Genomic DNA, 22526 nt, shown 5'->3' on the forward strand with positions numbered 1-22526 from the left:
CACCTTTAGTCCCTAGTACCGGTTCCTGTGGCCCTAAAGGTACAGGACAGGCAAAGGGAATCTGAAATTGTGCAAATACTTGTGAGGCCCTTATAAGTCTGGATCATGTAGTTTTTAGCCATGAGCTCCGCAAATCCTTAGCAAGACCTTAAGCAGTCGGCTTTCTTTCCTCTAGGGCTTGTGTGAAGACACTAGGATGTAGTCTAAACTAACATGGTTCAAGTAGAAGCACCAGCAGTGGAATCTGGTGTGCTGAGTTTGGGAACCTGAGTACTTAAACACAGCTTTCTCTGACACTAAGGATCTAGTAGACACATGTGTGAAGGCATGAGGAGGCTGCTTGTGTACCTACACAGCTGTGTAGATGTCAGGAGAGTCTGATGTACCAGTCTGGACCTTTCCCCCCAGGTTCTGAGTGCAACCTCTGGGATCTAGCTGATCTAACTTGGCAAGGAAAGTATCTTTTCTAGTGGTTAAAAAGATCTAGTCTAGGATTAAGCAAACACAACTACCAGTACGGAAGTCTGTCTTGCCATGTAGGCTGCCCAGGGGTTGCAGCAGGGGCTATGACAATTCCATTTACTTGAAGCATATTAGTATATAGGGCTCAGGATGGGGGAAGGGCTTCAAATCCCTCCCAGAGCCCAGCAACAATGGCAACAGGTCCTCATCTTGGCGTGCACTAACTTGCATGCCTTCTCTGAAATCAGACGGTCTTAGCCCTTACGATATGACTCAGTTTCACCATCTATAGGATGGGAATGATAATAGCATACATTTAAAGTTACTGAGGTAAGTAATAAAAACAATTCAAGTGAATTGCCTAATGAATGCCTTATGACTCATGTTCAGGAGGTGGGTCATTCTGAAGGGCTGCCCTGAGGGTAAGCCTGCCAGGACCTGCTTTCTGGATGAGTGTACTGAGAGCTTACAGGGTAGGAGCCACAGAGTTTCCCTCTTGTCCTAACCCAGCCCCCCTTACTGAGCTTCTTTGCTCCAGATGTGAGCCCACATTAGCACAGGGATACCTATCTAGTCTCAGGACTAGAGTTCAGACTTACAAGCCTTCTTTGTGCTGTAACAGTGATCAGGGATGAGAACAGGGGAAGGAGAGCCTGCATGAAAGCAATATCTCCATTTCTAGGGAAGTTGGCAGGACGCTCTGCCTGCTGTTCTCCTAGGTCAGGTTCCACAGACACTTCAAAGCTACTGGGAGCCAGAGAACAGTGCAGAAGAACGGGCAGCCGCCTGGCGGATGCTCTGGCTATAATAAAACAAGGCTCCCAACAGGACTCCTTTGATGGCTTCAAATGTTGCTTTAGGAGCCTCTGAAGAGCTCTGCTGGCAGAGGCAGTGTGCTATTCAAGGCACAGCAGCAGCCTGCTCTGATCTCTTCAACCCCAGCCTTTTCCAAGGTCATGCAAAGATCAAACTTGCACCCGGAAGCAGCTGCTTACCTTTCAGGTCCTGAGGGTTGTCAATGATGAAGTTGCCATTCCACACCACAGCAAAGTCCACTGCTAGGTTGCTGATGTCCATCCCATCATACTGGTACTGCAAGGAGAGCGCAAGAGCACATATCTCTCATGGCTCTTTGTTATAGGAAGCCAGAGGGCAAAGCAACTACTTATGTTGCCCAAACGGACCCTATGACACCTTGCCCCTGACTTGTAGTCAGTAAGGCCACCAGGAGCTAGCCTAAGCCTCTGACATAGCCTTTGGTACTTTCTGAAATCTGAAGAAGCTCAGGTTTCTGTCTCCACCCCTTCTCTTGCTGAATCCATCAGCTCTAAACACACTTGCTGAAGGCCCTCTCTGTGTACTGGTTGACACTGTATCTCAAAAGGAATGTTGCTCTCTCCCTACAACTGCCACCTGTGGTGATATATCACTTATGATTTATTAAAGCTTGCCTGAGGGTACAGAAAGCAAAGCTATCCACAAGCTATAGAGCCAGACAATGGTGACACACACTTTTTAATCCCAGCAGCCATACTAGCTAGCCATAGAACTAGGCAGTGGTGGCACACACCTTTCATCTCAGGACTCAAGAGACAAGCAGATGAATCTGTTAGTTCAAGGCTACACTGAGCTACATGAAATAGATCTAGCCCTACCACACAAAGGTGATCTCAGCACTTGGGATCACATGACTTTAATCTCAGCACTAGGGAGGAAAGGAAAAAGCAAAGGGCCTCATGTGGAGAGGACAGCCCTTTCAGTCTGAGGTAGAGGTAAGAGCTAGTGGCCGGCTGCTTTGCTTTTCTTATCTTCAACTTTAATCTTGAACCCCAGTATCAATCTCTGGGTTTCTACTAATTGTGTTATAGCCAACCTTTCAGCTTACCCTTGTTCATTCAGTCTAGTTCTCATTCATCTCCCTGTGCCCTTTCTTATGTTCCTTCTGGTCCCCCCAGCCCCAGTCTTGGGTTCTTGATATTACCATTTTCTGTCTTTAGTCTGGCACTTTCCAGGAACTACAAGCATTATTTCGCCGGTGCATTTGTTCTCTCCAGAGTCCACTTCTGGGGACTCAAAGTTAATGTTCTACTGTTCTCTCACACCCAGAGCCTATGACAGAGCATGTGGCAAAGTTGTGGTATGGCTGGTTGGTCTCTCGGGTGTATCTGGTGAATTTTTTATGTGTTTGTGTGCACAAGTGGGTGTATGAGCACTATGCATATGGAGGCCAGGTATCTTCTTTAATCATTCTCCCATTTTCTGAGATTGGGCTGGAGTTCATAGATTTGGCTAGACTGTCTGCCCAATGGGCTCCAGCGCCAGCACTGGGATTATAGTTGTAAGTGTTTGTGACCAGCATGTTTTTTTTTTTTTAATATGGGTATAGGGGATCCAAATTCAGGTCCTTAAGCTTGGGTGGTGGCAGGCACTCTGATGACTTGTTCTGTGTCCCCAGCTTCCTCCTCTCCCTCTGCAGATAGCTTTTACTTGGATTAGTGTTTAATAAAGTATTCACATCTCCCTGGGTATTTTTAAAGCACACCAGAAAAAAAAATCCCTAGAGTGGCTGAGTCTTTTGTTCTTCTGACCTCATGGAAGACTTTCACAACCTCTTGGATGGCCCAGTCCCCACTGCACCCTCTTAAGTCTCCTGGGCAGTCCCTCTTTATGGCTGCCCATTTTCAGCTATGGTCACTTAGCTCTGGAGGGCAAGTCACCATTGCTGTCCTGCCCAGCCTTCCATTGCCTTCTTCCTTTGTTGTGCTCTCTTTCTCAGTCTAGCTTCCTGCACACTTGGCACCGATTACAAATTCTATCAAACGCTTGTGACCCCAGAATCTGACAGCTCCCTGATAAGAGGCCCAGATTCTCTTTATCTCTCCCAGGCGAATTAGCTTCCCTCAACACCTTTGTCATGTCCCTCATCTATGAGCTGACCCCCCACAGTCAGAGACAGGGAGTTGGCAGATAAAAAGATCTTCTCTGGGCTGGAATTATAATTAAACACCTCCTGCGTTCTGTCCACCATTCTGGGCAGGTTTAACCCTTGTGGCTCCTGAAATGCTGCATCTTCTTCCTCTCCTCCCACCCATTTCTGTCCATCCTCATCCTCATGATGCCTGCAATATGTGAATATTGCATGGGGGATAGGGTATTGGGTGGGGTTGAATCCTTTTGGTAGTAGCTTCACCAATGGCAAAATGTGTTCTTTAACTTCAGAAGGAACCTCCAAATTTCTGCCATTAAGGTTCTTTCCTCCAAGAACATGACTCACTGGCTCAGGGTGTTTACAGGTTTCTCTCTCCCTGGTAATGTGGGTGCTGCCTGTGATCCTACGTGATCTAAGGTCTTGGCATATGTGTGAGCTGCTTACCGAGCTGTTTTGACACTGCACACTGGAACTGTTGAAGCGCAGAGCAGGGACTCGGTGGACAGCCCCCTGGATGTTAAGCACACACTCATAGCCCCGCTGGCCAGACTGGGGCTGGGGAAGGTTCCGGGCCTTGAGGGTGATTGGTTTTACTTCTCCAACGGGGATCAGAATCTCCTCCGTGGGCACAAGCTGGGGACAGTCCTAAGTGAGCAAGCAGAGAGCTTCATTAGTTCTCAGGGTTGAGCCCAGACCTGGACAGAACCTAATGCCAGTCAGGACCTCCCTGTTTCCAGGTGGGTTGCCAATGAGAAGAGCTGCACCCTATTTAAGAGATGTTGAGTCAGTAAGGGATGAAATCTCTTCCTACTGGGCTTTGATATTGTCAACACCATTCCACAAGCCATTCTAATTTTGGGGGTGTGTATTACAATTTAGTATGGCAAACTGTGCGTTTTATCTCTGGAGACTAAATGAAAGAGCCTCCATGGGTTCATGCCCCTAGCTCAGGCACCCCACCTCTGGTTTTATCTGGTTCCCTGGCCCCTTGGCCCTTTACATTGTCTGAAGCCTGAGGCAGCCCTTATCTACAGCTTCAGCTTCTCAGTTCCAGCTGAGCCAGGCTTTCCAGGAGGGGATCAACTACCCCACCCCAGCCCCCCAGATATGCTCTAAATCTTTGCTCTGGCTCTTTATCTTATTTCATTACCATGTGTGAATGCTATGCTGCTTTGGAAAACAAAACCCCAAAGGGAAGTGTAGTAGGGAGGGGCCATGAGAAGGATACAAGAGAGAGAGGAGGAGAGATCAGTGTTCCTCCTTGTGTCTGGAGACAGAGGTCCAATACCACAGATTGTTGACTTCTTCCTTTCTGCAGGAAAAGACCTGAGTCTTATTGCCTTCTCTGCCCCCTACAGGGGGAATGTGGAAACTCATCAAATGGAAACAAATCTAATATCCATGGATCAGCTAGGGAGATCTTGAAGGAGGCTCCACCTTCCCTGTCCTCTGAACATTGGTTCCTAGAGGGACTTTGGGAACATGTTGGGACTCATGTGGCTACAAGGCCTGCAGAGGGTACTGCTGATATTGGCTGCCTGAATACCAAAACTGCTGGACTTTCTGCAAGGTATGGACAGTCTCCAAGAGGACTCCAGATGGCAGAAGCTACCCCGGTTAGGAGCCTTATGTAACACAGGCCGTTGAGCAATTGTGATCTCTATTGAAGATCTACAGAGCTGGTCAGCTTCTTTATGTGCACATATACAGTCCCTTCCTCTTTTTTTTTCTCCAGATTCCAGATGCAAACTGATCATATGGTGGTCTCTACTTGCCTTTAAACATGTTTGTTCTTGTACATCAAGGTCTGGACATACTGAACACATAGTTTTGTGGTGCCATTCCTCATACTGACACCAAACCTTTACTTCCTATCAAAGACTAACTTCTACCCACAACTGTCATCCTCTTCCTGCCCTCTGCTCTACCTCAATTTAATCAGGTAAGCTGATCATCAAATGTCCAGCCTTCCAACTTGGCTCAGGAAGGCTGGCCTGACCCTTTCCTGCACTGGCTTCAGGTAGAACTCTAGGTATTGCACCATACTTGCACTGAATCTGTGGAGCCACAATTCCTGTGGACTTGTTTTTCTTGCTGGGCTGTGATCTTCTCAAGGACTGAGCCTGAAACTTTCTACCGCACATTCTAAGTCTTCATCTTGTGTCAGATGTGTAGTGGATACTTAGTTATTGTTTGCAATAGGGCAATAGGGTGATGCAAAGAAGAAAACAAAATAATAGACAAAAGAATTTTGTAGTTTCTTTTTAATCCCAACTTTGGAGGCTGGTAAGAAATAAGGGAGACTTGAGAAGCAATTTAATTCCCAAGCTAGGACTACAGATGGTCATGGTTTCTGGAGCTTCATAGTCACCGAAAGCCACAGCCTTATCTAATGAGGACTATGACTATTCACACAGAGGGGGAGTTTCCTACTGAGACCTGTATGGGAGGACTAGAAAGACTTCCATGGTAAGCTGGGCCATTCCTGCCTGCAGGTCACTGCATAGGAGGACTCCAGCAAGCAGCATTTCTGAGAGGGACTGGATCAGAAGGGACACAAGGACAGATGGGTCCTAGTTCAGGTTCCAGTTGCTCAAGCTGCCCATTCATAAACCCGCTCTTTACTGCTCTTTTACTTTCATCCCCTGCAGGCACTTTTGACAGAGTCTTTCACAGATTTATAGACAGGAAACCCAGGTATCCCTCTGAAAAGAAGACCATCCAGCTAGCAGCTAAAAATCTAGCCAGAATCTAACAGGTTGGAATTTATGATAGAAGTAAGTCTGATGTATAATGCTGTGTGTGTGTGTGTGTGTGTGTGTGTGTGTGTGTAAAGACACACACACACACAACACACACACACACACACACAGAGAGAGAAGAGAGAGAGAGAGAGAGAGAGAGAGAGAGAGAGAGAGAGAGGTTACTTCAGATTTGGAACCAAGTGTTGTCAAGGACAAGCTCTTTCTCTATGAGTTCAGAAAACATTTAAATTTCAGGATGCCTGAACTCTTAAAGATATACTTTTGGAAGTATGATATCTCAGGTCAGGAAATAAGACTGTAGGATCCCTTAAACCTTTGATGACAAAGTTTCCCCATAATTGTCCTTCAGTATTCCATCAGCCAAGGACCAAAGAAATTTGAAAAATAATGTTATACCTGTATATACTAGATATATGCAAGGTACCCATTGTGATTATTTTTCAAATAAAGAAAGCAGTTATTCATACAGCATTGACACAGAGTGATAGATTCTGAGTAATCTAAAGATCACATAAGGTACAGGACAGAATGTATATGGTTTATGAAAATATCACATGGTTTAGTAGAAGGGACTTGGCACCTGTAAAGGATTCTGGAACCAGTCACTGTCTCTATGGCAGTGGATGGATAACTGAATATATTCAATGTGCATCTAGCTTAGAGGTTGGCAGGAGTTATTTATAAATTACATTTTTTTCAAAGAATAGAATTTTAGAAAACTTCTCCATGCTCTTTTAGGCCTCTTGAAATCAGTTTTAAAGATGATAAATAGGCTCTTCCCTTAATGGCTAAACATGCTCAAGATTGGCCTGGTAGCAAAACGATGCATTGGGCTTTGTTTATTTGGCAGGACAGAAAGCAGGTGTCTCAGTTTAAATGAAGGTGAACATCCCAATGCTGGGTAAGAGGCAGCGCCACAGCCTTGCTGCCCACTCAGTGGGTTGGGATCTCCCTGGTTTTGTGCCGGAGATGTGTTAGTCCTCAAAAGGACTTCTTCCATGTGGAAATGCATTATCTTCACCTACTGGACTTCAAAGAGTGAGAGCAGCCAGCATCCTGGGAAGCTAATCGGATTTATTTGGTTCTATCTTTCCTTGGGATGGGTGTAAAGAAGACATTTACGTATCTACATCTCACTAGGCCTATTTCATCTGAGGAAGGAGTTGCGCTTTCAAGGATGATAGCTGTACATATTCCTGAGCACACTACCTGCTAACATTGTGTTGCAGAGGTAGAGGTTTAGGTAGTCTGTCAGAAAGCTGTGAGCTCTAAGTGGAGGAGGGTGTAGAGAAGATGAAGCTGAGCACCTTCAAAGTACAATGAGCATCTTCATGTACAAAATGGTGTTAGTAATACCCGACAACTAGATTACATGAAAGAAGGTATGTAGGGATTGTGTGGGAACAGGCTGGGTTAACAACTGTTAATATGATTACTGTGTATCTCTTGTATATGTACATATGTGGCAGAACCAGGAGATTCAAGCCTATTAAATGCCATGTTGGACTGAGTTCTGACATCTGCATTTGTTAGTCCAACCGTCTGAGAAATACTGAGCCCCAGTTTTATCTGTCACAGAATCAGCTTAATAGTCAAGACTAAACAAAATTTATTCACAAACAAGGTGATGCACACATGAAAAATACCCACTAGATGTAAACTACTATATTCCTGTTTCAGAATTGCATGTGCTGTGACTCGGCTTATCAGTTCTTCCTTGTCAGGCCTAAGCATGGATTTGGCCTGGAAGCTTCTGGAAGGATGTGGGTAGAAGAACCCTTGAAAATGGCCCTTCTGACCATTCCATAGGAAGTACTTCCTTTTGTGGAGATAGATTAGTGTTGGTCCAGCCACAACTTAACCCTCATGACCAACAGCAAGGGATCAGATCAAAGTCATACATGCAAACATTAACTGTGGCTATGGAAACCAACATGCTCACAGGTCCCGGTTTTCTGAGAGCACAAACTAGTCAGTCTTTTTCTGGATGGTGAATTCTCCACAGCCTTGGGCAATACCCCTAAATTGTTGGCATTCTGGTTACTACAAATGTCAAATAAGAGTTATTAGAAACTGCATTCAGCTTTGAGAATCAGCTGAAATCTGTCAGTGGTTTTCAATCTTCAGCTTCATCTGGAGTAGCACCCAAGAATTTGAATTTCTAGCAAATTCACTCGTGATGCTGTTGGCACAGTCCTGGGGAGGCACAATGAGAATTGTGCCACAGGTGGGAAACCATGAACACATGAGGCGTGACCATTGCAGTGCTGCCAGTCAGTGGTGCTAATTGGCAGTGCTAATCAGTGATATATTGCTTCTACCAAGTATACAAGCATGAAATTTTTATTTGGAGGAGGGGCTTGATGGGATTTGGAAAAAAGATATATAAGGGATTTACAGCCCCTAAAACAACTTTACTGTATGTAGCTAGACACATGCACTTTTGTTATCCTTCAAACTTCAGGGAGTAGGGTCTCTTAAAGCAGAGTTTTGAACAGAAAAAAGCTAAGCTTGGAAGGCATTGGCCAGGAAGGGATGTGCTGTGAAAAGATTCAGTTGTATTTTAGGACTTTGAGAAAGTGGCTCTAGCTACCGTGCTGGGAAACTGCCCTTTGCTGAGTCAAGCCAGCAGGATGGATTCTGGTCTTTCCCTCACAGCCTCCATTCAGTCCTGGTTCCTGTGCCAATAGTCAGTATGCATGAGGACAACAGAGCATACAATCTGATGTAGAGGTGGGGAGATAAAGGAGGCAAAAAAAGTTGCTGCTTTCCAACCCAAGGCACAGACACCAAAGAGTGAAAATTAGACTGAACAGATGATGGAAGCCCCTGGGTTTGCTCCCAAGATCTTTTGGTGATCATTGAATCCTGAGTAACAGGGAGGCAGTGGCTTCTTTCTAGCTAGCTCTCTGGAACTTTCAAATCTCTCACTTTCTGCCCAAGAGCAGCTATGCTTCAGTGGCTCCTTGTGGTGAAAGAGGGCCTGGGCCTGCTTCCAATTAGCCCTCTGGGGCTCAGCCCTCAGGTCTCTCCACCACAGTTTATTTGCCTTGCTCCAGCTGCAGGTCACTCTCAGGTTTGGCTTTGGATTTCTATCTGCCTGCTAGGGTGGCCTCCACAGATACAGAGTTGCTCTTTGTCCTGATCTGCACCAGCCCCTCCCTGGAGTCCCAGTTTTCTCTTCCAGTCTATGAAGGAACTTCAGAACTTCAGTAGCCACAGTGAAGGTACATTTCTGAGATAGAGGATGCTAATCTTCTACTGCTTCTGTAGTGACTTGCTTCCCATGGCCATTCTTTCATTGCCACCTAGACTATGTTAACCTCTACCCCACACCTTCAACACTAATGCCCCCATCCCCAAGAAGACTAGTTTCAAACTCCCACAGAATCCCAGGCCTGGAATTAACTCCCATTGTCCATTAAGATCAGTGTGGCATTCTAGCATGCCCAATGACTAGAAAAGAATCTGTTTTAGATCGTTCCAGGGACTTGGTACCTGGCTCTGTCATTCTGAGGCAGCTGTGGGTGGGTCTGTCTTTAAAACTAGTTATGGGGCCATCAATCTTTTCCTCTTAATACAGGGTATTTTTACTTCCTTTCTGAATATAATACATGTCATTTCAGAAAGAGTGAATTGTTGAATGTCAGGTGTATCTGTTTCCAAAAAAATTTCAAGGTCTATTTTATGTTTAGCAGTAGAAGCAACCAGCACAACTGTGAAGATGGAGAGACGCAAAGAATTCATCTAAAAAATGTCATTGACAGATAGGTCAGTCAGCATCACTTGGACACTCACTGTTCACCATTTTACCCTGTGTGTGCACTCCACAAATGTTTACTGTTTAAAGGATTAGGATTTAAAGATAATATATGGTCCTGCTTTTTCAAGCAGCTTATAGATCAATGCAGGAGGGATCTAGAAATATCTAGAAATGCTTCAGCAGTATATGAAAATCCATGATCACTCCTTAATAATCTGCAAGTTTTTCTAAAATACTGAAAAAGGGGAATCTCTCTGTCTTTCTGTCTGTCTCTGTCTCTGTCTCTGTCTCTGTCTCTGTCTCTCTCTCTCTCTCTCTCTCTCTCTCTCTCTCTGTGTGTGTGTTGTGTGTGTATGTGTGTATCTGAGTATACAAAGTCTTAATTGTCTAGTCCTAATTGGCTACCCTTGGACATGAAAAATACTGGACAAAAGAAAGGGAAATTGAAGAAGCAGACTTCATGGAGCTGAGGCATATTGGGAGAAATTTGATAGAACAAAACAGAGTGAATGATTTCTAAGTGAGATATTCACAGTAAAGATGAACAGTATGATTTTTCACTGTGTCGATGACAAAGGCAGGTCAGACTTTAGGGAAGGAGCTTCAACTAGATAATATAATAGGATGTTTGGCAGTAGTTGGTGCTTTTTACTAGCTGGATTTCTCTCTATCTCCAAGGCCACCCACCCAGTAATACATCAGAGTCAAAGAATCATTGAATTTTAGAGTTGGAAGAAAAGTTGGCATGAAAAGATGGTTGAGAGTGAATGTTCTATTGAAACACAGTAAGTCTACAGCCAAGCAAAGGGCTAGGCTCAAAGAATAGACAGCATTCATTACACTGTCTCAGAGCATGGAGTCTGTTTGTTGGGTATGCTTCCTTTGAGCTTTTAGTTTCAACTAGCAGTCACCTTTACACTTTGAATGCACCCAATAGCCTCTGTTGGGTGGCCACCAATTGCTACTTTCTTGAGCTTTATAATATCATTTGTTTACAATATGAAGAATCACTGATAAGGTGACCAGGATAGGCCTGGACAAAAGATGGTTAACTCACTGGACAGGCCATCTGCAGTGCAAAGGGGATGATTTTTCTGGGATTGTTGTCATGCCACAAAGAGCCTTCTTACCTCAGAAACATTGATTCTGCCTTCCTGGAAGGAACAGGTGGTGGGGTCATGTGTACAGAGGTTTCGGTACTTGCACCAATGGCAGCGAAAGGCGCTGTTGACACAGGACAGGCACCTGCAAGGAGGAGACAGTAAGAGGGCCAGTCATGCAGGCCTGTCATGAAAGAAGGCTGCTATCCTTACATCTTTGTCTTACTCTTGGGAGGGTAAACTAGTGGAGCATATTCTAGTACTGAGAATTGAGGATTCTGCATCTGAGATGTTCATGAGGCAAGACAGAAATACACTGGGACTGCAGTGGGAATGATTTAACCTGAAAACAGCAGTGTGCTGGTTTATATTTTCAGGAATTTCTCAAGCTAGAATTTCAGTCTGATGGACTGAAACTGACTACGGTGGAAGCATTTAAATTACAGAAATTGGTAAATACTACGTGTTATATTTTTTAAAAAATCTGGTTGCTGATAGTTAATGCCAGCACACCACTGATTATCAGTCAAGAGTAGCTGCAAGAGCTCAGAGGCAGAAATTAGGCAGATCTGATCATAGTCTTGCTTCAGCTGCCAACACTGATGTCACTCTAAGTCACTCACTTTGTGCATTAAAGTTTCTTCATCTGTTTTTAAAAAACATTCAGGTGTAGTTCACAGGGCTGTTTGGTGTCAAGAGAGATAATGCATAGGAAATGTTTTTTGGAAAGAATAATGCTAAATCTGATAAATATTTTGAAGAAGTTAAATAATCACCTATTATTTCAACCTCTTGAATACATTTGAGTATTAGTGATTTGGTTTACAGTAGTTATGTTACTGAGCTTGTGAAAGTTACAGCATTGAATAGTAACTTTGCCTCATGTCACTAGTGGTCCTCACATGGAGTAATAGCCTATGCCAGTGGCATGAATGTTCTTCCCAGAGAGAGAACTTCTTCCTCTTTGGGATCCCCTAGAGGCTCTGTGAGTGTGCAGACCACTGTGATGGAGACGTACTGAGAGTTCTGGCCTTCCTCCTCAGCTTCTGTATATAACAGCTTAGCTCTGCCTTTCAGAACTGTACCAAGCTGTTCGAAACAGAAATAGCTCTACAATCTGGCGCCACCTGGTGGGGTTCTTACCAAGTCTAGGCAGCAGGGGCTTCCATCCAGGGGGTCTCAAGAGTAGTGTGAGGTGTGAGATGTGAGGTGTGTGAGTTGATTTGGTCCATACACACCCCAGAAAGGATTATTTGCTAGTCTTATACACTCCAGGGCCAGTCATGTCTAAAATAACTTTGTTTCTGAGTTTGAGTCAATACTATTTCATGTACTCATCACTGGTAGATTCTTGATAATATCATATGATTCAACAAGTAAATAGTGAATATCAAAGAGGATGAAGGAAATGATGTTTTTTGGTTGCTAACCTGGCTCTTCCACTGTCTGATTTTGTCATTGTCATTGTAGTACATATAAGCCTCAGCTTACTGTATTAAAAAGAGGGAACTGAACCTGATACTGTGACTTTTAATAGAATATCAGGTGTAGAGAAGGGTAAAACAACATTGAACAATAACACAGTATCTCGGCTGTCAAGGAGACCTGTTTTTTTCTTTCTGCTAAAACTTGGTGCCTGTGACAATATCTTCCTTGCCATAGAAATCTATCACTGAATGTGGTGACATCACACTGGATTGCCATGGTGATACAGGTACTCTCACAATAGATTCTGTCATCACTGTCTTAGATTGTGATGGTTGACAGGTCCTCTCTCCAAGAAGCCTGCAATTCCCAAGCAGGGTTATCTGGGTTTGGAATATAGTGGATACTGGTCATTTTTATCTAGTTCTGCTGTAGTCTCCTTGCCCTGTCTTTGTTGCCTCTGGCCAGTTTTGCCTCTTGTTCTCACTCACTCATAATATATATTAAGGGGGGATATGTTGCACACTGAAGTTAATGCCTCTTTTGCCTTTTACAGCCTGGGCCATCTCACTGGGTGTTGGGAGAGGCTGCTGTCCTTATGGCTGTCTTCCTTTTTGGGCACATTGGACTTCCTCCACACACACTGTCAGTCCCTGCCTACAAAGCCACTGCCAATTGGCTGAAGTGAAGACCTCTTCTTACAGATCCTAGTTCAGGACCCTTTTCTGCTTTAGAACTGGGGTTGGAATGTACTGGGGTGGGGCCAAAGGAATGAGATAAGGGGCTGTGGTGAGTGACTGCCATTCAAATGAACATACACCAGTCCCCCTAGAGAGACTTCAGTGTGACTACTGCACATATCTGTCTTGCCCTTGCTCTAAAAGGAGGAAGTGAAACCCTATACTCATATCCAGACCCAGGCAAGGCTCCTTTTGAGGCATGCTTACAGTTGGTGGGCACTGCAGTTATAGAACTTGAACTCGGTGCTGACAAAGATCTTTCCTGTCTCCTTGGATCTCAGCTGCAGCTCTAGGCCAAACCAGTCTGCAAGAGAGGACAGAGTGAGAACCTGGGATCCAGTGAACACCCTGAGGGGAAGACCATGTCATAGAGCTATCCAGGAGTGTAGATGGTAGAAAAAGCCTGCCTGAACCTGCTTTGGCCCTGGTAGGCCAGTCTATCCCTCATAATAGATTCCATGAGTCCCTTGGCTTGGTTAGGCATATCTAATTACTGAAAGAATTTCAGAATATTAGCCCAGAAGCCTTCAAGCCAAGTTCGGTGGAGAGCACCCAATGCAATCTATTGCCTGAGTCTCACCTGTTCCTAGAAGGGGCAGGAAGTGGGCACAGGACACATTATGCATTCTCAGCCCAGGAAGAATGAGCATTTTCCTCCTTGAATCTCACTTAGGACATAGCACAGTGCTTTCAAACTCAAACAAGTTATGTAAGCCAATATTAACATCTGGTATGTTAAGACTGGTCATGTAACTTCATGTCTGTATTTGTGACCCTTATGCTCACCATGGCATCCATGGCTCCGACACAAAATCCTTACCTTGATCCACAGGGATAACAGGGACATCCTTGGGCCCAGGTGAGATGCAGATGACTTGGCTCCCAGACACCTGTCCCTCCACCTCAGTCAAGTTCCCAAAGGCACAGGCGATACCCTCAGAGAGGTTGGGGGCATCATTCACAACCAGGCTGAGCTGTGGGAGAAGCAAGAGCTCAGGGGGACCAGGCCCCAGGCAAGGTTCCCTGCCAGGACCTATTGTTCTATAAGAGAAGGGCATTGGTCTAGTGTTCTTCCATTTTTGATGCTGAGCCTTTAGAATAACAAATGGTTATTATTTGTTAGGTGTGTGTGGTTCAATGATTTTCATAAAGATCATTATTGTTCACTTGTCAATCTTGTCCAGCATCAGAAAGCAAGGGAGTAAGAGAATTTGTCCTAATATTTGTCTCAGACACTGCTCTATCTGATATGTAAATTAATCACAAAGCATATAGGAACCTGCAAGTGAGTCCTAAGCTTGGGACTTTATCACAGACCTTTGCTTGGGATCCTGGGAATGCCAGCTTTACCAGGATGAAGGCTGGTCAGGAACCAGGTTGGTAGGAGACAGCCTTTCCCAGCTACCACTCACCTATTTATTTGGAAGCTGGGTTCTCCAGAGCTTCTGCTTCTCTATTCCCTCTGAGATTTCTACTTTCCAGCAGTGCCCTGGTGTGGGGCAAGAGGCTCAAGAGACACACAGGGGATCAAAGAAGGTTCACTGATGGCTAAATAATGTATACTACCTAAGGACTTCATCAAGAACAGCCTTCTCCAGCCAGGCCAAGTTTGCAGAGCCGCATTTTAGTGGTTAACAAAAAACTAGACTTTCAGAATTTGGAAAATGTTGTTCTGAATTCATGCTACTTTTCAATGAGTTTGTCCTCAGCTCTCACAAATGTACCCAGTCTCTCTGATTGTTTCATTAGCATTACTGGAGTCCAAACCTCCTGGTGGGTATGAATGAACTGAAACCATGGAAGATTCATTAACTAACTAACATATTCATGAATACTCATATATCTTCACAATGAAAATGCAGTCAGGGGCTAAGGACACAGAATATTTTGGGGTTGCACCTTGACAGGTGGCTGGGGGCTATTTTTATTGTGTTTAATATTCTTTTTTGGTATACACTTTGAACAAGCCTCAGACTTTCTTTAATCTCTCTCCTGCCCACCAAACAAAATGACAAGCTAAGGCTTTCTTGAATAAGTAACAAACAGAAGACTGAAATCATACTATGTCCTAAGAATGTGCTGTTAGGTATTGTATCATATCATAGATTTTTGTTGTTGTTGTTGTTGTTGTTGTTGCTAAATGAAAAATTTGGACTTGCAAAGCAGATCCGTGGATAATAAATTTGCAGTGTGTGGTGACCATACCCTTTACTACAGGAGTTTCAATAGATTTGTTGTTTTGTAGTTTTTTTTTTTTTTGAGTACTGAAATTCTGATTAGAATATGTAGCTATTAAAGAAGAGTGCTCTATGTCCTGTCCTGCCTGCTGCATACTCACCAGCCGGCTGTGATCTGACACAGAGATGCTGCTGGGGTGCACCTCAAGGCTCATGCACTGGCTGATACTGGCAGCAAATCGATTTGCTTCCCAGGCCCGTTGGCATTTGTCCCTTCGGGAGCACCTATATGAACACAGATTCATAAGAGGTCATGGCTCCACTGTCCCTGGGTAAGAGAGATTTGCTGCCCCAGCACTGTAGCCTATTGCCTTGTGATGACTTTCACTGTATTCGCAGATGTCCACTATCATATAAAAATGAAGATAAATCAAGGAAGAGGTATTAATTTCCAACCTAGACTCTGGTTAGGTATAAAGAACACCACACTATAGGATGCTCAAGTAAAAAGTTTGGGGTACTTGACAAGTAGGGCTGTGAACATGAACTCTGCTGCTAGAATGTTAGGCTCTAATACCAGGCCTGTTACCTGCTAACTGGATTCTACTGGACAAGTTACTTAATCTTTCTAAGACTTAAAATAGCAAGGATGATGATAATACCCTACCTTGTAAGGCTAAAGTGAGTTAATTCTCTGAATGTAGCTTGGCTTACAGTAGATGCATCCCTGAGCTAGCCCTTGAGATGCTGGTATTAATAACAATGATTAATAACATCATCACACACCCCCAAGGTGTTAGCAAGTAGGAGAGGGTTTTAGCTGTGAGACAGGTTGCATGTGATCTTTGGCTGGATTAATGGCTCTTTAAAGGGAGATACCATGTTTTATTCAACAAAATATTCTGTCACAGGTATATTTTAAATAAATGCTCGTGTCATGAAATAATGACTGAAGTTAAAGAGACAGACAAAGCATGTGTGTGTGTCTAGGGCTGCCCCTGTCAGAAAGCCCATGTGGTCATTTCTCCTGATGTCTTCATCTCTGGCTCCAGGTTCCTCATTCCATGGTGGCAGGTCAGTAACTCAGAAGCTTGGGGCTACCACCTGCTGTGTTTTATGGACCAGGCTCAGGGCTGGTGTAGTTCTAAACCAAATAGCCAAACAGGACATAACACTACTGTAATCCACAGTCAAGCAGTAATTCCTCCCCTGACTCCCCAAGTTCCTCCCTTCTTCCTTTGCAAGTACATAATGGATCCAAATATGAGTGCTGTTGAAGGAAAGAATCATGGAGTTTTAAGTGAATCCTTTACGATAGCTTTAAAGTGAGCTCTTGACTAGAGCCCTTATCTCATTGACTCACTGAAATGGTTTTTTTTCTTTTCTTTTTCTTAAATCATACTATTTTTATGGCAACAGCCCTAACAGAGATAAAATAGTCTGGGAGACAATAACATGCTTGCAGGGACAAGTCATACAGAAGAGACAGGAGGGTCTCGACCCCCCTGGGACCCAGAGGTTCTCAGTCATTTGATCTATGCATCTATGCATCTCTCTACTTCTTTAGAAGAGGCTGGCTTTCAGACTTGGGACTGAAGTTTTGGGGTCCTTACTGCCTAGCTAGCAGGGCAGTCTGGAAGATAGGTGAGAAGAAAGTCAGGGGGTCTGCTGATGATGATAATACCAGGTAATGAGGAACCTGAATATACAAGGTGCAGCTCCTGTCCCCATGTAAACTTGGTAGGCAGAATGGCTAGAAGGTGTGAACCCAGGTAGGTGGGGAAGATTCTTGGAAGACAAGTGAGGAATTCAGTGGGCAGAGGAAACCTGGGCTATCTTAACCAGGCTCAGTCATTCTGGAAGACACAGCTGCCCTGGACCAGAAGGAGGATGAAGTGTTGTAGGGTAACTGAGAGAATGGGGTCAGTATTGATCCATCCATAGGTGCTCATATGAGGGTTGAAAGCAATGCTCTTGCTGTGAATAAATAACAGCCCCAATCTGTAATTCTACTGTGTTCTTTCTGTATATACAAAGCATAACAGGCACTGAAGCCTGGGGAGCAAGGGAGGAAGGTATGGGGCAGGAGGTAGATGACAAAGCCTGGGACCTTCCCACAGAGCTGTGAGTGAACTGTCAAATTCCTCAGAGAAAGAGCCTGGCCATTGTTTGTTGGGTCAGCCTCACTGAAGGCACACAAATTAACTGGCCTTTCCATTCCTTAACTAGAGTGGCTAGCTCTGGCATCTTGACCACCTGTCTGACTTACATGGAAACTTACTGTCCAGGTTTTGTGGAGGTCACTTTCATAAAACTTTTTGAGAAGTCTCGTGCCTCCATAACCCAAGCAGGGACTCAATCCTTTGTCAGAGGGCTCAAATCCAGTCCAGATTTTGCATCTGTGAAGCCTCCCTCAGTCCCTCCCTCCAGAGGCCTCCCAACACCTGCTGCAGAGGCTGGAAGCCAAGAGCTATTGTGCAGGACCCTGAACTCTGGCCCTCTGCCTCCGCCTCCACCCCAAACCCAGCACATTTCATAGAGGCGCTTTGGTAGCTGGCGTGGTGCCATGGAGTTTCCAACACTATTGGGCAACAGAATCCCTAGCCAGGCCCCTGCTTTAAGGCTTTCACCCTTTTCTCTTCCTCTGGGCTCTTCAAATTAGGAAGTTTAAGTGTGATTTTGCATTTCTATTGAGCTGTTGTTCAATGGTGGGGATATATCTGAATAGGGATCTGAGGGCCAGTTGGATGCAATGCAGATTTCTTGGAATCATGAAATAATGAGGCCAGAAGGGTCCTCCCAAGGGTACCAGAGTCCTTAATAATTATTTTGATTTGTGTTGCCTCTTCTTTATTTCCAAAGCACTTATTATTCCATTTAGGCTTCACTATTCACCTGTGAAATAGGCATGTTCCCTGTTGTCAGGGGACCCACCTAGGGTCACACAGCAGCTAGCTGGAGTGCAAATTCCAAGTTCTGGTGCCCTACCATCTTATCCTATCTTCTTGTCCAGCCACTGCAAGGAGCTTTTGTGTGTGGTTTCTCACAATGACAGGAGAACATCATCAAGTGGTTTCAAAGAAGCTGAGAAGACGAGCAAAGGACTGAATTCAGGAAGCACACTGTGTGGCCTCTTCCTACCTCCCACACTGTCTCATTTATCATCTCTACTGTTCAAAAGAGGGAAATTCCTCTACTGTCCAGTCCATCATACCAGGAAACCCCCAGTCTTCTGCATGCTAGGACCACCTCTGGAATACCACAAACTTACATGTTGTGCAGGGCACACCAGCCACAGTGAGGGTCCCCTGAGCTTAGACACTCTCCACAAGTTGTGTACTGTTCACACGATTCAACAGGGACCCTGGTGACCTGGCAGAGAGAGGAAAGGGAGCATGGGAAGGTCAGGTTGTGACAACTTGAAGGTGTGCTTCAAAACTCCCCTTTATCCATGCCCCCTAGGTTGTTCCCATCTCATTGCAGGCTGAGTCTGAAGAGGTTAGAAAGTGTCTGAACAGTAGCTCAGGACTGTCTGATTTTACTAGAAGTAGAAAGGACATCCTCTAGCCTGTTGCTTCTTTCCACCACTGTCCTTGTGAGAGCCTGGCAAGTCCCTGGCAAGTGTTAAAAACGGTTGACTCTGCTGAAAGGCTATTGAGTGGTACAAACTCATCTCTGAAGAGCTTTCAGCTGGGCTTAGGCTGAGACATCCTTCCTGCACAGCACACATGGGGAGGGGGAGAAACTTTTCCCATCAAATAATAATCATAGCATGGCACTGGCACTCACTTTATAGTCAACCAAGTGTACCACCTGGATCCAATTATCTCATTCTCTGAAGTCTGCATTCAGTTTCTCTAGTAAATCTCCCATTCTTTGAAAGTCTGGCAAAATGGGAACTTCCACAGAGAAGAGCTGCCTGTTTGATTCTGCTTTGCCTGGCTAGTGGGAATTTGCAGATCAAGTCCCTGCCCCCCACCCCCATCCTCTGATCTGTAAAGCACAGCTTTTGAAATCCCTCCTGGTTTTCTGGAGGGGCTTGGAAGAGCCTGAACTGGGTGTATGTGGACACCACTCTTCTGCACCTGCCCAGCACATGTGACAATAAAAGGCCGGGAAAAAGGGCTAGAATACTGACTTTTCCATTTGACATATCTTAGGTGTCTATTGTTGACTGGGTAAGAGGCTTCTGAGTTGCAAAAATGCATGCTGGGTTGGTATACAAGCTCATTTCCTGGGCCACAGAGGACTATCACCTACTAGAAGTGTGAGACTAGGTGAAACCATGGCACTCAGTCCAATGACAGAATGTTCTGCCACTGGCAGGAGACATAGATATGAGGGGAACATATTTACAAAATCCTTCCCAGAGGGTCACAATGGATCCTAACATGGTAAACTCAGTGAAAGCATATTGAATGTCAGATCTGTAGCAGCCTTGATGTTCAGCAACAGAGAATCCATCACATATGGCATAGATTCAACCAGAGCAGAGCCCAACACTCCCCTGGAATTGGCAGTCCCCAGCTGCTATTTGCTCTGTATGTTGCTCAACATTGGAACCCAGGATTGACTGGTGTCAGCATTAAATCCCTTTGGGAGCTCAGGAGAAAGGGCATCCAGGCTAACCTGTCAGGAAAATGGGGACAGAAGTTAAGGGCTGGTGTTCAAGGATAGGAATGTATCCAGCTGGGCATGTTGACACATGTCTGGAATTCTAACATTTGAGGTGGGAGTATTATCCACAAGTTACCTAGCCTGGGCCACGTAGTGAATTTCAGGCCAGCCTGGGCTACAAAGGAAGACAGTCTTACAAAAATAAAAGGAATAGTAGGAGGAAGAGGAAGGGGAGAAAGAAGAGGAAAAGGAAAAAGAGAGTGATGAAGAGAGGAATTATCAGATGGAGAGACTCAAAAGACTTTCCAAACTGAAGGATTATCATGGGCAAAAGCAGTCACAAAAAGTTCATTCTAACTTGAACTTGTAGGCAGGGAGAGACAGTATGCCTTCCTTTTCTCATTTGTTCACCCTTAGTACACCATAACAATACAACCAAGTAACACACTCAGTCTTCAAATCAAACCTCTCTTCAATAAGGATCAGGTATAAGGAAGGTAAGCACAAAATCTGGAAATCTGGCTTAAAATGTAGACATTTTAAATGTAGGTAAAACCTCAAGCATAATATATACAAGGGCTTGGGTTGATTCTAAATCAGCCCTGTGTGACCTAATAAGGTGCTATAACAGGTAAAGAGGCTAATGATATCATGGACTACCAAAACAGACTCACGGTGTCAGAATGAGAAGGCTTGACATAAGGAAATCAGAACTGTCTGTTTTCAATACTCACTTTGTCCAAAATAGATGCAACATGGGGATGGCTGACAGAAAGGTGATATTCCTCTGGAAGGCTATGAAACTGACTTCCCTGAGAGGAGGCTGGGGTCTCTTTCAATTTGGATATCCAAGAATTTTATCTCTCATACTTTACTCACCACCTCTTTGAGACTATAGTTTCTTTTAAAAATATGTTTTAATCAGGCAGAAGCAGTTGGATCTCTGTGAGTTTGAGGCCAGCATGGTGTACAGAGTCAGTTCCAGGACAGCCAGGCCTACACAGAGAAACCCTCTCTTGAAAAATAAGTCAAAACAAAGTAAAAACAATTTTATCTTCATGTGCGTTTGTGTGTGTGTGTGTGTGTGTGTGTGTGTGTGTGTGTGTGTGTGTGTGTGTGTAAATGCAGGCATGCATTTGCCAGGGTGCACATGTGGTCAGAAGACAATTTCAGGTGTCAGGTGTCAGTCTTGGCCTCCCATTTTGTTTGCAGTGGGATTTCTTGTTGTGCACTGAGATATATAACAAGCTGGCTGGCCTGTGAACTTCTGGATTCTCCTGGTACCACCGCTCACCTTGCTATGGGAGCAATGGGATTCTAAACCATGCTACCGAGCCCAGCTTTCCGTGGATTATAGGGATCTGATATCAGACACTCATGCTTGTACAGTGAATGCTTTGCCTACTGAGCTATCCAGCCCAAGAAGTGTACATTTGCCAGTTGAAAGACACATCCAGCTATCACTACAACACAGCCAGCAATACCTACAAGAAGCACCTTTCTGACAGGTGCCTCCAGGAGAAATGGGTTCTAAGCCCAGGCCCATGATTCTCAATCTCTCAGGATATTTGGGACCCCAGTGCCCCGTAGGCTTCTGTTGGCCCCTCCAGTCTACTCTGCAAGGTCTAAGAGCAGCAGTCCAGTGCCCATTCCCTTTCTTGGGTTTTGGGCTTCTTGTGAGTGATGTCTGCATCTGGCTGGAAATTAAAACAACTGTCTGCATTGCATTCAGCCCGTCTGTCAAAACACAGCCCAGCTCTCAGCAGCTGGGAAAGGGGGTCCTGAATGAAAGCAGTGTCTCCAGCAACAAAGCCCACTTTCATGCCAAGTGCCATGGAGATAGTGAAACCCTGTTCTTCTCCAAACATGAAACCAACAGCACAACTATTTTTCCTATTTCCTGGGCCCTCCTGGTGGGATTTTTTTTTTTTAAGGCAGAGTAAAGTGAAACAGGAAACTTAGAAAGAGGGTGGGCTTGAGAACTTGCATTATTCTTTATGATCTTCTAGCTAGGCACAAATCAGAGGAACAGCTGTCACAGTAACTGGGAGGAGACCCTTAAAGTAAGAAGTGCTCATGGACCTTCCCTGTCCCTACCCTCACATAATTTTAGTTTCACTTAGTTCCATTAGCAAGCGCTTGTTGATCTGATGCTTCATACAGGCTAGTAGTACATGTTTCTGTAGAATAAAAACAAACAAAGAGCACTAAACATACAGCTACCACTTCAAGCTGTACATGAGCTGTCTTAAGACCAACATGTTGTGCTTTAGGGGTAACATACAAAAAACTCAGAGGGGATTCTGAGAAAAGAAAGACTTTGGTGTCCTCACTGCTTTGTCTAATAGGATCACCATTAGCCCCGTGTGACTGTTGAATATTTCAGAGTTACTAGTCCAAACTGAGGTGTGCCAAACCCAATGTATACCGATCCTAAAGAGTCAGTAAAGAAAATAAAGCAAATATCTTGCTAGGAATTTGATATTGACATCTTCAAAAAATTTATGCTTTGCATATATTGGGTTAAATGAGATCTCCTTACTGATTG

General features: G+C 44.5%; 1 protein-coding gene across 4 annotated transcripts in view; it reads right to left on the reverse strand.

Annotated features, from left to right (window-relative positions):
- Positions 1–22526, reverse strand: part of Plxna2 (plexin A2) — a 196642-nt gene that overhangs the window by 48811 nt on the left and 125305 nt on the right. For all 4 annotated transcript variants that reach the window (XM_027416566.2, XM_027416565.2, XM_027416567.2 and 1 more), the window contains exons 5-11: positions 18633–18733; positions 15523–15646; positions 14005–14158; positions 13392–13488; positions 11050–11164; positions 3836–4036; positions 1458–1554 (exon numbers count right to left, since the gene is read on the reverse strand). In XM_027416566.2, coding sequence (XP_027272367.1) covers positions 1458–1554; positions 3836–4036; positions 11050–11164; positions 13392–13488; positions 14005–14158; positions 15523–15646; positions 18633–18733 — 889 coding nt within the window. The remainder of the gene's footprint in view (positions 1–1457; positions 1555–3835; positions 4037–11049; positions 11165–13391; positions 13489–14004; positions 14159–15522; positions 15647–18632; positions 18734–22526) is intronic.

This window comes from Cricetulus griseus, chromosome 5, assembly GCF_003668045.3.
Source record: "Cricetulus griseus strain 17A/GY chromosome 5, alternate assembly CriGri-PICRH-1.0, whole genome shotgun sequence".
Taxonomy (NCBI): domain Eukaryota; kingdom Metazoa; phylum Chordata; class Mammalia; order Rodentia; family Cricetidae; genus Cricetulus; species Cricetulus griseus.